The sequence below is a fragment of the Pleurodeles waltl genome, chromosome 7 (genome assembly GCF_031143425.1).
Source record: "Pleurodeles waltl isolate 20211129_DDA chromosome 7, aPleWal1.hap1.20221129, whole genome shotgun sequence".
Taxonomy (NCBI): Eukaryota; Metazoa; Chordata; class Amphibia; order Caudata; family Salamandridae; genus Pleurodeles; species Pleurodeles waltl.
This window is the reverse complement of record NC_090446.1, coordinates 1,082,432,359-1,082,447,982: the sequence shown is the minus strand read 5'-3', so window position 1 is coordinate 1,082,447,982 and position 15,624 is coordinate 1,082,432,359. Positions and strand designations below refer to the sequence as shown.

The window sequence follows — 15,624 nt, the reverse complement described above, 5'->3', positions numbered from 1 at the left end:
CGTTGCTACGGCGAGAGGTAACAGAAGCAAAACAACAACAGCTAAATATGGTTCCTGCATCTAGTCTCTAAAGCAGTGCATAAAAAAACCCTGGTGCTTTGAGGGCACTCTAGTTCAACAAGTTCTGTAAAACAAGTCCTTGGATAAGTTAGGGTAAATTTAATAAAAGACCTACAGGAAAGAGAGAGTTTCCAGATTTTTGGTGGTGGTTTCAAAATAGAAAAATGCTTTACATTTAAAATTACAGCAACAGCATAGAAATTTTAAAAATGCGCACAACGTTTAGATTTTATTTAATTGTTACTTTTAATGCTTCAGAAAACAGGTTGGCAATTAGGCCCACTGTAAGAATTAAATAACATGACACTACAATTAATACAAAGTCTGCAGCAGCAACTACAGATTTAGTGGTCGAACAGTTTTAGATTGAAACATCTGTACTCGTAAATTAACACAACAAAACAAAACTCAATACATAGTACGAGCTAGACATTTCGTTCACTGGCACGATACCGCTGTTTTTCGTGTATACATACTTCTTGAAAGTAGACGGTTGGTTTTATCAGCTAATACTGTTTTGCCGATTAACTTCAACTGGTTCTTTCAACTTTCTCTCACTCAGAAAAATGTGTTCAAACATGCCGAACACTAAACAAAACTGAAAACTGCACTTAAAAATGCATACTAGTCCCTCTGGCGTGCACAGCTGTGTAGCCACAGGAAACAATGAGGAAAAAAAATAACAATTCAACAGGATATTCTCAAACGCTACCAATAATAAAAAAAAAAACTGAATATGAATGTAAGATCATCTTAATGTAAGATGTTTATAAAATGAGGGTTGAAAAAGGAGGCTGAACTGGAAAAAACAGGAATTCTCTTTAGCATAGTTTGTCTGGTTACCAGAATCCATTTTATCAACATGGAAGGAAATAGGCGAGTTTCTTCTCAACATGTTTAAATGCAAAAGAACCTGCCTACTGATAGATTCACCAGCGTACTTAACAGGACAGAGCGACTGTAAATTTGGCAATCCACGATACTGACCCGTTTATGCATTTTTAACAATTAAGCGGAAATCGTTAATACTGCTAACAAGTATAATTTCTCAACAACCTTCGAAGCTCGAAGGAAAACAAATCGATTCTAACGTGCTAACTCTTAAATACTTACGATTCCATAAATGGCAAAACATTTAAGGTGAATTCAAAGTGTACTTCATCAAGCTGCCTGCCGATGCCGTGGCTTGACAGAAAAAAACGAAATCGTTCTTTTAATAATTGGCAATTAACTGTTTCATGTCTGGAATGTACTGGTGCTCTGCAGAACCTCATGCTGCACATATTACATCAGTTTACTTACAAAAATGGAAGTGCCTGTAAAATTAGATCATTTTCATTTTGTAAAACGGTTTAAGAAAGTGAAAGAAGCGAACTTTTGTTAGTTGCCGACATTCAAACTGAGGTACATTATCTGAACTGTTGACAGTCGTTAGTACAAATCCATAATTTAAAATGTGTAAAATGAATCTATAAATAGAAAAGATTTGCTCTGTAAACATCAGGTAGCCAGTTCGAAACTTAAGCTTTTGTAATTAACCCTTTGGGCTGGCGTCTAGTTCACGTCAGGGAAAATGTGGTAATGACTGGAACAGATTACGGTTACCAGCGGCAAAGGCTTAATTTGGAATGGTGTTTCTGGATACAGTTTTTGTTGTTCACTTGCTGAGCCGAGTTCAACTCACGACACCATGTTACAACAAAAACGTCACCTCACAGTAAAGGTGCTTTGATATCGACACAAATCAGTGCACACTTCCATCACATCCATCTTCGTTTCCACAGCTTAGTCCCATAATACTTTTGGTAGCGAATGTTCTCATATGTGCCGTATCAGGTCAGCAGAGGAGCATTTATAAAGGTATTTCCAAATGGCATAGTAATGCACAGCAGCAGCAGTTGCTACAAAAAGATGCCAAATTGCATGTGCAAAGGGTATGACGCCATCACTCTTGAAGAACACCACTCCCAAACAATAAATCAATCCTCCCCAGGCGAGTTCCTGGAGCCCATCCGTGTTATTCTGTGTAAAAAATGGATACAATATGACGTTTAGTAAAATAAGAGCACACTCATATTTCAAAAATTGTAATCCATGTAAAGTTTAAATGTTTCCATCGTAGAAAAGGAAGGAGGGAAAGCAGTACCAGGTTTCACGCCTTGAAAAATCAACAAACTGCTAATAGTCCTGCACGCAAAGCGACAAAGGGTCCGATTTAGAGTTTCGCGGGCAGGTTACTCCGTCACAAACATGACAGACATCCCGTCCGCCATATTACGTTCTCCATAGGCTATAACGGGCTCGTAACATGGCAGACGGTATAGCCGTCCCGTTTTTGATCGAGTAACCCCATCCGCCAAACTCTAAATCAGGTCCTAAGTTACTAGTCATACAGTCTCCAGTCAACCTAGTTTTCTCACTTAAAGTAAAAGCAAACAACATTTTAGGTACAGCCTTTTTGTAATGTGTCAAAATATTGCACAAAGCTGGTGGTGGCTCACTGGACTCAAGCATCATTTTACCACATAGGATAGGGTAATATCTCAGCAAGCCAGTCACACTCATCATTTCAACATTGCTACGAGCACCGTTTTATTTATTAACCTTCAACACTGGTTCTATAGTACAAGCACAAAGAGACCCCCCTCTCAGGGAATGCCCCTCTTCTGTTTTCAATGGTTAGTCTTTATTCAGCATGTGATGCAGTAGTGCTGGGGTCTTAGTATTATGTGCTATCCAAGCCCGAATCGCAAGGGACATTAAGATGTTCTACATTTAACCACACTGATGCCATCACCACAAAAAATGCACTATTTAGGTCAATCGGTGACATATAAGCTGTCCGATGAGACAACTTATCTTGTGCCTTTTTTGCTGATCCTCTGGCACCTCTACCTTATTTTATCTGTCTACACAAAATACTTTGAGACTGTCGAACAGATGTGTAAACTTATTTTCTGGTTGCAGGTACTGAGATTTGCAAAACTGGTGTGTTTGTGACTGCAAAACAGGATTTGACTGTATGAAAAACATTTTAGTAGTTAGTAAATTTTACCCACCTCTTTGACAGGATTGAGAATGATTGCAAATTTGAAGTCTGGAAGGACTGTGCTTTAGGAGCTACTTGCATATTATGAATCAGTATGAGATGTATCAATGTTCTGCAACCGTATTCTGAAATATAGACTCCTGAGTTGGGGTGGAAAGGCATTTGCAAAAGGAAAGGATTATCCATGGCTCCCCTTCTCCTTTGTGAATCTTTAAAAAAAAAAAAGTTGTTTGGAAGTAGGCAGTCGTACAGGGGACTACTGCCAATACTCAAACTTTAGAAATGGGATGCATTTAATAAAAAACGTTTTCTTTGTAGAGAGGTGTTGTACTTGGCCCTTTCTGCAGTGTCATCCCCAAATGTTTGCCTTTACTCCTCCATTTTCTTGAATTCGTTTTTTTGGGCCTTACAACAGTGCAATTTACCACTGCTAACCAGTGCTAAAGTGCTTGTGCTCTCTCCTTAAAACGTGGTAGAATTGGCTATACCCAACTGACATTTGATTTATTTGTAAGACTGTAGCAAATTGGCACTACCTGTGCCCAGGGCACATAAATTAAATGTTACTAGTGGGCTTGAAGCACTGATTGTGCCACCCACTTCAGTAGCCCAAACCTTCCTTTTTAATACATAGTCACCCCAAGGGTAGGCCCTGGACAGCCAAGAGAGCACAAAGAAATGTATATAAAAAGTAGGACATGTACTTTTAAGTTTTACAAGTCCTGGCAGTGAAAAACTCTTAAATTCGTTTTTCACTACTTCAAAGCCTACCTCTCCCAAAGGATGACACCGACGTTTCCTTATTACATTTTATAAGTACAATTTCCAATAGGGAATAGGAAATTCAGTTCATGTTTGGAGTCTTTGCAATCACAATTTAAGATGATAACTTATGGTGAAGCCAGAGTTTAAATTGCAATTCTGAAAATGCCACGTTTAGAAAGTTTGCATGCTCTTGCCTTAGCCATTTGGTGCCTGCAGCCTGTTTCTGGGTCACATGACTAGGAGTGGGTGAAGCTGGACTTTGTGTATTCTTCCTAGACAGCCACACACAATGGAGAGTTTAAATGTGAGTGGATGGGCCATCATTGGCAGGTTGTGTCCTGCCTCCACACATAGGGCTGCATACAGCCTGTAGTTAGTCTGGAGCCAAGGCAGGGCACCTGTGCAATTCAAAGACATGCCTCTAGAACCTTCTCTCCACTTTAAAGACACAACTGTGTACAAATACTGTACCTCAGTCAGCAAATCTGCAGTACACTTCTGAACTTGTGGATATTATGGCAGGAAGAAAGACTACTGGGCTGCTACAAGGTCTGCCATTCTTCTGGACTGCTGCTCTGAAGGAACTGCTGTCCGGCTGTGCTAACCTGCTGCCCTCTTGCCTAGGGAAGAATAACTGGACCTGCAACTTCATCTTGAACCCAGGATACCAGAGTGACTCCAAGGGCTAGTCTTCTGGCCTCCTGATCTGAGATTCAGGGACATAAATGGTTCTCCAACATCCTGTACAAGTCCCTGGACCCAACTGCAGCTACTTCCTGACCTCCCCCCCCCCCCCCACCCCAAGTGGAGTCCCTCAGGACCTGGATCCTTGGTGTGGCTCAGTAAGCTGAAATCAAGCTTATGGCCTCTTCACAACCGCAAATGGGCCTGTTTGCACCGAGACCTTGCCACTTGCATCAAAGAGCTGCCAGCCCAACTCTTCGCACTTCAGCACTGATTACTTGCAGACGACCGTCAATGCAAAAAGAGAAAAAAAAAAAAAAGCCAGTCTGCCCATTGCGTCTCTTTGCGCTATGCAGACAGCCTCCCGCAATGCCCCTCATGCCATCACAGCCCTCTCCAACGCGAACAGGACACTTTGAGAAAGAAAAACTTCAGCAGGACTAACCAGGGGACTGTAGCATACCTGCGCTCTATTGCAGTCAGCTTGAATTTGAGATGTGGTCCAGCATGACCAAATATCCAGAGTTGGTGCTTTCTGCTTTTTGGTGACATTTTCACTAAATTCTTTACAAACTCATTACTCCAGTTCTACAGATTTCATTTTTGTTGTTTTGGTCTTGTTTTATTAAATGTTACCTTATTTTCCTAAGGTGGCATAGAATCAGTTTTGTGTGGTGTTTTCACTGTTTAAACTGCTGCATAATTATTTTACATACTGCCTCTAATTTAGGCCTGTCTGCTCTGTGCCAAGCTACCAGGGTTTGAGCACAAGTTCATTTGGGTTTGCAAGTGTCTTACCTTGACAAGGAATGTGGTTGCTGCTTGACCAGGGCTGATCCTATTTGACCATCACTCCTGTGATGGCTTCCAATCAGAGTGAGTCACAATTTTCAACCTATCTCATGAATAGTAATGGGGTAGGCAGGGTTGTGACCCATTATGAACCCTTTTTGTAAATTTTAGAACTGACCTATACATAAACAAGTGTTTGCAAGAAGAAAAAAAAACACCTTTCTGGTCTCAAAAATCCTGGTCATTATTTGCAACCAGAAGGTACATACATGAGCCATTTATTAAGTTATGATAGCATAAAGAACAATACAAATACTCAGCACAAAATACATTTTCAGTCACAAATATTTGTTTATTTCTGTGTACAAAGACATGAAAGTAGCAATCTAAAGCCCCCAAGGCACTGTAAGGAACATGTTACTTACCCAGTAAGCATCAGTTTGTGGCATATCAAACTGTGGATTCACATGCTGTGCATACTCATGCCATCTAGTGTTGGGCTCAGATGTGTGCGGATACGTCTTTCTAGTCATGCAGTATTGTGATTCCCCCTCCTGGAAATAATGTGCATGGTCATTGACTCATATGTTAGATGAAAAACAAAGTAAGAGACTGCAATGGCCACCGGAATCCAGGGAGGAGGGTGGGTGCATGTAAATCTGCAGTACTACGTGTCACGAAATGATGCTTACAGGGAAGCTAACATTTTCAGTTTGAGACATGTGTGGTGTAGATACACATGCTGTATATAGACTAACGCAGCCTTCCCAAAATCGGTGGCTAGCCCTTGGGTGTTGCAGTAGATTGAAAGAGTGTACAAAGAACTGCCTGGCCAACATTAGCTTGTTGGCAAACTAGGACATCCACATAGTAATTTTTTGTGGTGTGGACCACGTAGCTGCTTTCCATATATCAGCTTCTGGCATGCTCTCCAAGAAGGCTACAGGGGTTCCTTTCTTCCGAGCAGGAAGAATGAGTAGAGTCCTCTTGGTTTTAGCATAGCATGTCTAGATGCATTTAACTGTTGGATAGAGCCTTTCATTTGTGGCGTTTGGAGAAGCACAGAAGTTGTTGTGTTTTTCTAAATGGTCTGTTTCGATCAACCTAATACAGAAGGGCTTGTTTTACGTCTAAAGTAGGGAAAGCCCATTCCGCAACTGAGTCAGGTTGTGGGAAAGAAATGGGATGGTCAATGGACTGATTAAGGTGAAAGTGAGAAACTACCTTAGGGAGGAATTTGGGGCTTGGTGCGGAGGACAACCCTATCCCTACGCACTTGGAAGGAAGGTTATTCCAGGGTTAATTCCTGAAGCTCACTGGCATGCCTGAGTGAGGAGATAGCAACTACAAATGCCACATTCCAAGAGAGGAACTGAAGGGGGTAGGTGTCAAGGGACTCAAATGGAGGATCCATGAGTCTTGTGAGTACAATGTTGAGATTCCATAAGGGTTCCGGTGGGACCTCGGGAGGAATGACCATTGAGGCCCTCCATAAAAGCTTTAATAACCAATATCCTGAAGGGAGAGATGTGTTGTCTATTCTGAGAGTAAGCAGCCACAGCAGATAGATACAATCATCTGAAGGTTTAGGCTATCCCAGAAACCTGAAAGTGAATTAAGTAACAGATAACGTCTTGTATTGTGGCTTTCAATGGGTCAATTTCTTTAGAATGACAGTAGCAGACAAGTCTCTTCCACTTGGCCACATAGCAGGAGTGGTAGGTCTGAACGCATCCCCGAGAATGCTCATGCATTCAGGTTGAAGATTAAGGTATCCACAGTCTATGACCTCAGGAGCAAGATGGCAAGGTTGAGGGATCTGGGTGTCTGATTTCACCATGGTTAGGTGTGAGAAGGTCTGGCTTGTTGGGGAGCCTCTCGTGAGGAGCCAGTAAGAGTTCAAACAGTCATGAACCAGGACTGGTAGGCCCTTGTGGGTGCCACCAGGATGAATGTGAAGGACGTCTGCTGAAGCCTCCAAACCACAAATGAAAGAAGAGGGTGAGGAGGAAAAGCGTAGGCAAATATCCCTGACCAGTTTATCTATAGTGCATTGCCTCTGGATTGTGGGTGTGGGAACCGGCAGGTGAAGTTTGGGCATTTGGTGTTTTCTACTGTTGTGAACAGGTCTATCTGTGGGAACACCCATCTGTGAAAGTAACGGAGGAGGACTTGCAAGTGGAGTGCTCATTTGTGGACATGTTGCCACATCCAGCTCAGGTGGTTCTTCCGTCCCCGGAAGGTACTCCGCTAATAAATGAATTTTGTGGCAGGCAGCTCAACACCAAATGCTCTGGGATATCTGAGACAGCTGTGGAGAGTGTGCCCCTCCCTGTTGCTGAAGGTAATACATGGCTGACATACTGTCCGTCCAGACAAGGGCAACCTTGCCTATCAAGTGAGGTAGGAAAGCCTTGAACGCTAGGTGAACAGCTAGAAGGACGAGGTAGTCGATGTGGAGGCCCTGGTACTTGGGCCTCCCGTTAACCATGTACAGTCAGATCCTTTAAGTGTGCACCCTATCCTGTAAGAGAGGCATCCGTTAGAACAATCCTTTGCAGAAGTGGAGCAAGGAAAGGCCGTCCTTGCAACAGGTTGTTGATGTTCTACCACTGCAGACAATGATCAGTGCAGCGGCTTATCAACACTAGATCATCCCAATGACCCTCCACCTGAAACTACTGTTGTGCTAAACATTCTTGCAACTGACCCATGTGAAGTCTGGCATGAGTTACTAAGGCAATGCAGGAGGCCATCATGCCTAGGAGGCGCATAACTGCTATGACTGTGAATTTTTGATTTGCTTGAAACAAAGGGATCAGTGCCTGAAAACACTGGATCCTGGAAGGATGGCTAGGCTATGCCTGCCTTCAAGTTGAGAATAGTAGGGGTTGGAGGTGGTGAGGCATTTACAGTAAACCCTCAGCGATGAAGCAGATGTACTGTGATCTATGTGTGTTTGTGGCACTGCTGATGGATGGTACTTTTGATATGCCAATCATCCAGCTATGGGAAAACGTGGACGCTCTATCAGTGCAGGTGTGCAGTCCACCACCACCACGAGGCATTTGGTGAACACGAGGTGCTGTAGTGACTCCAAAGGTTAGCACCATAAACTGGTGTTTTCCACTGACCGCATATCTGAGATACCGGCGATGAGCTGGATGTATTGGTATGTGGAAACAGTTATCATTTAGGTCAAGCAGGGCCATAGAGTCGCCTTGCTGGAGAAGTGGAATGACATCCTGAAGGGTCACCTTGTGAAAATACTCCAACAGGATGAATTCATGTAGGTGCCTATGGTCCAGAATGGACCAGAAGGAATGCTCTTTTTTTAATATTAGGAAGTACACTGAGTGCAATCCAGTACCTTGCTGATGTTGGGGGACGGGTTCTATAGCCCCTTTGAGGAGGAGGGCTTTGACCTCCTCCATCAGCAGACTTTTATGTTCCAGTGAGAGTCTGTGTTTGAGAGATGGAATGGTGGGAAGCGTGGAAGTGAGCTCCAGACAATAACCATGTTGGAAAACATCCATTACCCACTGGTCTGAGGTGATGGTCTGCCATGTGGGAAAGAAGCCTTGTAAGTGCTCCCGAACAGGTGTTGTGTGGTCAAGGGGAAGAAGAGGCAAGTAAGGTTTTCATGTCGGGTGTAGTTCCATTTGAGGAGTTAGCCTTGCCTCTGGAACTGTTGCCCCTATAAGGCCCTATAAAATAACCCATGGGAGAGGATTGCTGGCCCTGGGTGCAGTGATAAGACATGGAGGCTTCAGGGGAGGTGGTCTTTAAGCCTCCACTGGAAGGGGTGCAGTGGAAGGAGCTGTTAGGAGCATGTGTTTGCAGTGTCCTCATCGCTTTGGATGTCTTTGTATGCTTTCTTAAATTTTTCTAAAGCTTGGTCCACTTGTAGACCAAAGAGGTGCTATAAAAGGGCATGCTCAGCAGGTACTGCTGGACTTCCATCTTATAGCCAGAGATACGAGACATCCATGTCTGTGTAGCAGAATGCTAGAATTTACCAGACTGGCAACGGCGTCGGCTGCATCTAGGACACAGCGAGCAGAGGTGTTTGAGAACAGTTTGCCCTCACCTATCTATCGACACCATTTTCTATGCTCTTCAGGGAGGTATTGAAGGAGCTCCTCCATTTCATCCCAGTGGGCACAATCATATCTGGCAAGAAGGCCGACAGAATTAGCCACCTGTTTCCCTGCCAGATCTAGGAGTTTGCTTTCCCTATTTGGTGGCAAGGCATTCCTGATGGCTTGGAAGTTGGCTCACTTACAGGCAGTGGTGATTACCAGAGAACTGGGTGGGGGCTGAGCACAAATATAGATGGAGTTAGAATGGGAGGCTTTATAATTTTCATCCACCCTAGTTTTTATAACCCTGGCAGGGACAGAGTCATTAAAAATGTCACGGATGTGACATACCATGCCCTTGGGCATGGGGAGGTAATGAGTGGAGCGGTGCATTGAGGAGAGGGCTTTGAAGTGTGGAGTTCCACCTTATGTAAGGAGGCATGTTCTACTAATGAGTTCCTGAAAGGATGTGGAATCATCTCATGGAGAGGGAGGGGGGAGGGGGGGGGGAAGGGAGTTGGTTAAAAGTCTGAGTCTGTTTCCGCTGGTGGGTCTACATCGTAGGAGGCTCATGGCTCACCCTGTGGGGGAGTGTCAAATGTGTTCATCATCCCCACCTCAGCCATGTGAGTGTGGAAACCCCTAAAGTGGTCTTGTAGGAGTGACCTCTGGAGTAGCAGGCAGGGAGGGGGAAGGCTGAGGAACAGGGCGAGGTGATGGTGGTGAATTGGTTAAGGGGCTGGTAGCCTGATCTGCTTTCTTGCATTGTTTTACCGCAACTTGAATGTCCTAGGCCTCCTCGAAGGACAGCCACGTTTTGAGGGTGGAGCAGCAGGGCCCGAAAGGTGGGTCAGGATGCAGCCTGTATGGGGGTGGACGACCAGGTGTTTCTGCCTTGAGCTGCGCTGCTACTTCTCTTAAGGAGAAGCGGCTTAATTAAGCCAGACTTAATTGCTGACTCTGAAATCCTTAACTCAGAGAGTGCCGTCGGTTTTAGGGTAGAGATTCCAGACGGTGCTGTGGTGGATGCGGTTAGTGCAGAGTGTCAGGGTGGGCGCCGCCGAAGTGATCAACCTTGAAGGCTTCTTCGGTGGCGAGCTGTTGCTGGGCAGGGCGTACAAATGATTTGTCCATGCAAACCATGGCCAGAAGGCTGTGGCCATCCAAAAGCCTGTCTCTGGTGTTCCAGAGTGGCTGAGTGCCCCTTTGCTGAAGACTGAAGATGAGCGCGATGTCTGGCGGGGGGTGGGTTTACTCATGGACTAGTGAACTGGGGGAAGGTCCTTGATATTAAGGTCAAAGCCAGAACTTTCTCCAGGGGAAAAAAAGTCTCTTCATCAGCAGCCTCGGGACCAAAAGGGCCCAGGGTGTCTCTGCCCCGACGCAACATCTCGAATTGAGGAGCACGATCGTCGCAAAGAGTCTTTTTGAAGCGTAAGGAGCGGCCAGCATCGCAGGTAGACTTGTGTTTTGGCCACTGGCACAGACTGCAGACCTGAAGGAGATCAGTCCAAGGATATTTCGAGTGGCAGCAAGGACAATATCAAAATGGTGTCAGTTCGATCACCTTTGAGGCATGGTGAAGAGAAACGATGGAGAACTGGAATAGACCCCAATAGGCGAGAACCAAGAGGTGCTCTGGGTGACCCAAACCTCAATCGAGCAAAGTAATCAGCATCGATTTGAGACGGTAAGTAAGGGGGAATACAATACCAATGGAGGGAAGGAACAGTGTCCACAGAAAAGAGCACCGCAATGGTTTTGACCCAGAGCACACAACTGAACCTGATGGTGGAAAGAAAACAAACAAGGACGTTTTTATTATACTCATTATTGCCAAGAGGAGGAGCCACAATACCTTATGACTTGAAAGACTTTTTTTGAAGAAAAATTATTTGCACACATCCGGACCCAACACTAGATGGCAAGAATATGCACAGCATGTGTGCCTAAAGCCACACATGCCTCGAACAATACTGTTTTCCCATTGGCCATGTTTATTCAAACATGTAAGCACACACCCCATCTAATACAACAGGTTTCAGATGGCACATTAAATGGAGGCAAAAATTTACATTGTGAAGAGGAACGTGGTATGGGGAGTCAAGGTAGTTGCAGTTCCAAGTGCTATGTAACTGAAAGAGATGTAGAATTCAAAACTGGTACTTCAATGCTGACTCATCAAGCCTATAAAAAGCTTTTTGAGCAATATGAGGATAAACATTTTGATATAAAGGATTGATGGCAATTGCTGGGGTATGTGCAAATTAGTGACTAGCTAACACTAACACCATGCAGTTACTAAATAGCAAATTACTGGAGCGACCTGTCATTCCAATTTATAATACTTTTAGCATTAAAAGGCACTTGACAACAGTGTTATGTAGAAATGAAAAATTCTCCAGAATTCATATAGGAACTGGTAGATGACAAAGTGAACCAAGAATTACCTCGGATGCTAAACATAGCCAGGTAAGAAACAAACTAAATATCAAGCTGCAGTGTGCAAGCAAGAGACCTAATTTTCTTTCAAGGAGGATTTACTCACTTGGATACAGATTCTGTAGTCTGAACCAAACAGTAATGTCTAGTAAATACACAAACAGATCTCCAAGTAGCAATCTTGTATTTTCTGAAATTGCCATTTGTTAAAAGGTGTGAAGTGGCCACGGTTCCTATTGTGGAATGGGCCTTTGATCTTCCCGAAAGGAATTTGTCAGTTTTCTCAAAAGATAAAATAATGCACAAGACCATTCACTTAGAAATGAAATGCCTGGATCTGATTAAATCCAGAGTTATAAGAACATAGTTGACAAAATGATTCTCTTAGGTGATGCTTTCCCTCCAAAAGAAACTTTAATTAAAGCAGCAAATTCTTTTGTTTTGAAACTTGATAAGAGGGGGTGTGGCCAGGATGGGGAGCTGACAAGATGTGTTCCTTACCGACCTCCAGCTGCTTGTCTCCTGAAATAGACTCCTTCCTGCCTTTTTTGAGGTACTAGATCATAAAATATGGAATAACTACGAAACAAGATCTCTAAAAGAAGAAAGATCAATAACCTGGGGGATACTGAGACCAAATTCGGATGTAAATCCCCACAGCCAAATCCATGATGGTCACCGCTAAAGACTGCAGACACTGGCATCAGCATTGACTACACCACAGTCTGTGCTTGGTTGTGATCCTCTCTCTGTGTTGCGGTGATCAGCAAAGAAAGAACGATGAGGCCAACACCAACACCAACATGAGGCTATTATTTGGACACACTTACGGAGATGGTGGTCTTCCATGCTGCCAAACAAACTGAACAGTAGAATCCTTAGCATGTAAGCTGAGGCTACACTGTGGAGTGGAAGAGTTCTGTATCTCAACAGCGGATGATCTAGAGAAAAAAATATTGTTATATGCCAATGACATACTCCTTCACAATCGGAGACCACAATTCTGGTACTTTTTCAGATAGCAGGGGAAGATAGAGCCCACTCGGAATATAGAATTAATTGGGATAAATTGGTGCTCTGTACTCCACAGGGGTTGCAAGACCAATCTCTGCTACCACAAGGATGGCTTCTAATACCTGGGGATCTTTGGGACATTGCAAAAGGAGCTTTGAGCCAGCTGTAACCTTGGTAGGGTGCTGTCGAACATCCAGGCCAACATCGGATGATGGAGGGGACTTCCTCTCTTCCTGATGGGGTGCGCAGCTCTCTTCAAGATGATCACAACGATGGGCTGGTGGTAAAGACCACCAAATTACCAGTTTGGCGGTTTGGTTGAAGCCAAACCACTGATACACTGCCCGTCCTGCCTCTTTTCTGCAGCCCGCCAGGCTGGAAGTGAGCACCTCCAGCACGGGAGACCCCACAATACCGCTAGCGGTATTATGACGCAGGAGACCGCCAGCATTTCTCTGGCGATCGCACCACCAGAAAAAGTTGGTGGTCATTTCGGTGACAGGATACACTCGCGCATGTCCACGTACCCGCACACATGCACCCACATATCCCCACACACAAACACCCATGCACTTGCGTCATACACCCCCATTCACAATAACATTCATACACGAACACCACACTCACTCCACGCATTCACTCCCTCCTCCCCCAGCGCATATATACATTCTCACCCCTTTCCCCAACACCGCATATAGACACTCACCCCGATCTCCCCGTTCACTCATACAAATATGCACCCCCTCCCCGTCCACTTACATACACATGCACTCACCCCTTCCATCCGCTCAACTGCTCTCATGCACTCACTCGCGCACCCGCACTTATGCACTCACCCCCTTCCTCCCACCCACCCACCCCATCCACACTTACACACTCCCCTCACCTCATCCACAGTCACTCACACGCACCCACAAACACCCCATTTCCCCGCATTCATGACATTCACACACACACACACACACACACACACACACACACACACCTCCTCCCCTATCGGACGATCTACTTATGTCGTCCATAGAGGAAATAGTCCGGGAAGGGACGGGTCCCGGCGCTTCCACCACTGGCAGCGCACCGTCACGCTGTATTACGGGTCATAATACGGCATGCGGCATCCCTTTGGTGTGGCGGTGCCCGCAGTGGTACCACCTCTTCAATGCTGACCGCTAGCATGACTGGTGTCGGAATTCCACCCAATTTCGGGCAGAATTCAGAAATCAGTCGTAATAGGGTGGTCTTTCGGCGCCTGCAGCTTCAGCGGTCATACAAAAAGACCTCCAAAGTCATAATGAGGGCCTATAGGTGTTTCAGAACATATACTATCCAGTTCCTCAGGCCGTGTTCACCAAGACTAATAGGGAACCAAGGACTCCCAAACATACAGGACTATCAACAATAATATGTTGGACACACTAGGCCAACTAAGAGAGAGATTGACACAGGATGTGGACAACCTCAAAAAAACTGGGAGGCGGCGCTGATGTTGCCGCAGGAGGTTACTATCAAGTCACACCAATGCCTGATACAATTCAAAATTCCTTACATGGTCGATTATGACCACCGCAGACTGCACACCATGAGGAGAGTGCTCTCACCACACTGTTTGCGATGTGTTGAAGCAATAGGTTCCTTTATGCACACAATATGGGATTGCCCCAACATACAAGCCTACTGGAACACAATGATCTAAGAACTTTCAGCCGTACTGGAGGTCTCGCTCCAACTTTGCCAGAGAGATGTTCTGTTATGAATCCCGAACAACATGGATATCCCACGCTTTAAGCTCCTCTTTAGTGCCCTGGGGCTAGTGGTGGCCAAAAGAGATGTGACCAGGTACGGGGGAGTGCCAGAAATACCCACCATACATGAGTGGAGAAAAGGTATGGACCCCTACATGGCAGCGGAGAAGGTTACATACCATAGTATTGGCTGCAACTGTAAATTCTACAAGATATAGAGGTGGTGGAGGGCATACTATGGATTGCAGTCTGCTGAGGATAGCCTTGCCACAACACTCGGCCTGACTGGTAGACAGATTGGAGATGACTGGAGGAGGGAGGTGCGATAAAATGCCTTTTTAATATGGTTACATACTAACCGAATGTCTTTGTGTCTTAAGCTGTGTCGTACATTCTTTCTGTGATACTGTGCATATTCCTCTCGAATCCGTAGGGGTTAGAGCACACGGCGCATGACTATGACCTCTCTTTGGATCATAAATATATAAAAAAATAAAAACTAATTTTAAAAATATCCAACAAAGCATACAGAATTCCAGCTTACAAACTCGAGAAAAGACCAGGTGAGAAATTACATTAAGATAGTAATAGATAGCAATAGCATCATCTGCAATAATGACAAAGTGAATTTCCTGAATGCATGCCATTCTAATAATTCACAGCTATACCACATACAGGGCTTACAAGACCACTACACAGAGAAGTTTCTTGATTTGTGAGGAAACAATTAGACTCTGTGACACTCAAAAGTCAACTTACTCCTAAGGAGGTTAGAACAGTCAGAAAAGGCCTTCCCCAGCCACAGGGCCCATCCCCGAAGGTTTCTCTGTTACATTTTATACAGTATAAGCAGATTTACTAATATAGCCATTGACCAAAGTCTATAACCATTTTCTAACTTCAGGCTCAGTGACAGAATAGATCTGAATTAAGACCGACCTAATGGTAAAATAGGCATGGATACTGAATGATGTGCACTGCATCAACCAAGAGC

At 44.6% G+C, this 15,624-nt stretch overlaps 1 protein-coding gene across 3 annotated transcripts in view; it reads right to left on the bottom strand.

The window, feature by feature from the left end:
• Positions 1-270: 270 nt before the first annotated feature.
• MMD (monocyte to macrophage differentiation associated) overlaps positions 271-15,624 on the bottom strand; it is a 153,940-nt gene continuing 138,586 nt past the window's right edge. For all 3 annotated transcript variants that reach the window (XR_011194192.1, XM_069200023.1, XM_069200024.1), the window contains one exon: positions 271-2,082. Coding sequence is in view for 2 of the 3 variants with exons in the window: in XM_069200023.1 (XP_069056124.1) it covers positions 1,879-2,082 (204 nt within the window). In the remaining variant the exon portion in view is untranslated. The remainder of the gene's footprint in view (positions 2,083-15,624) is intronic.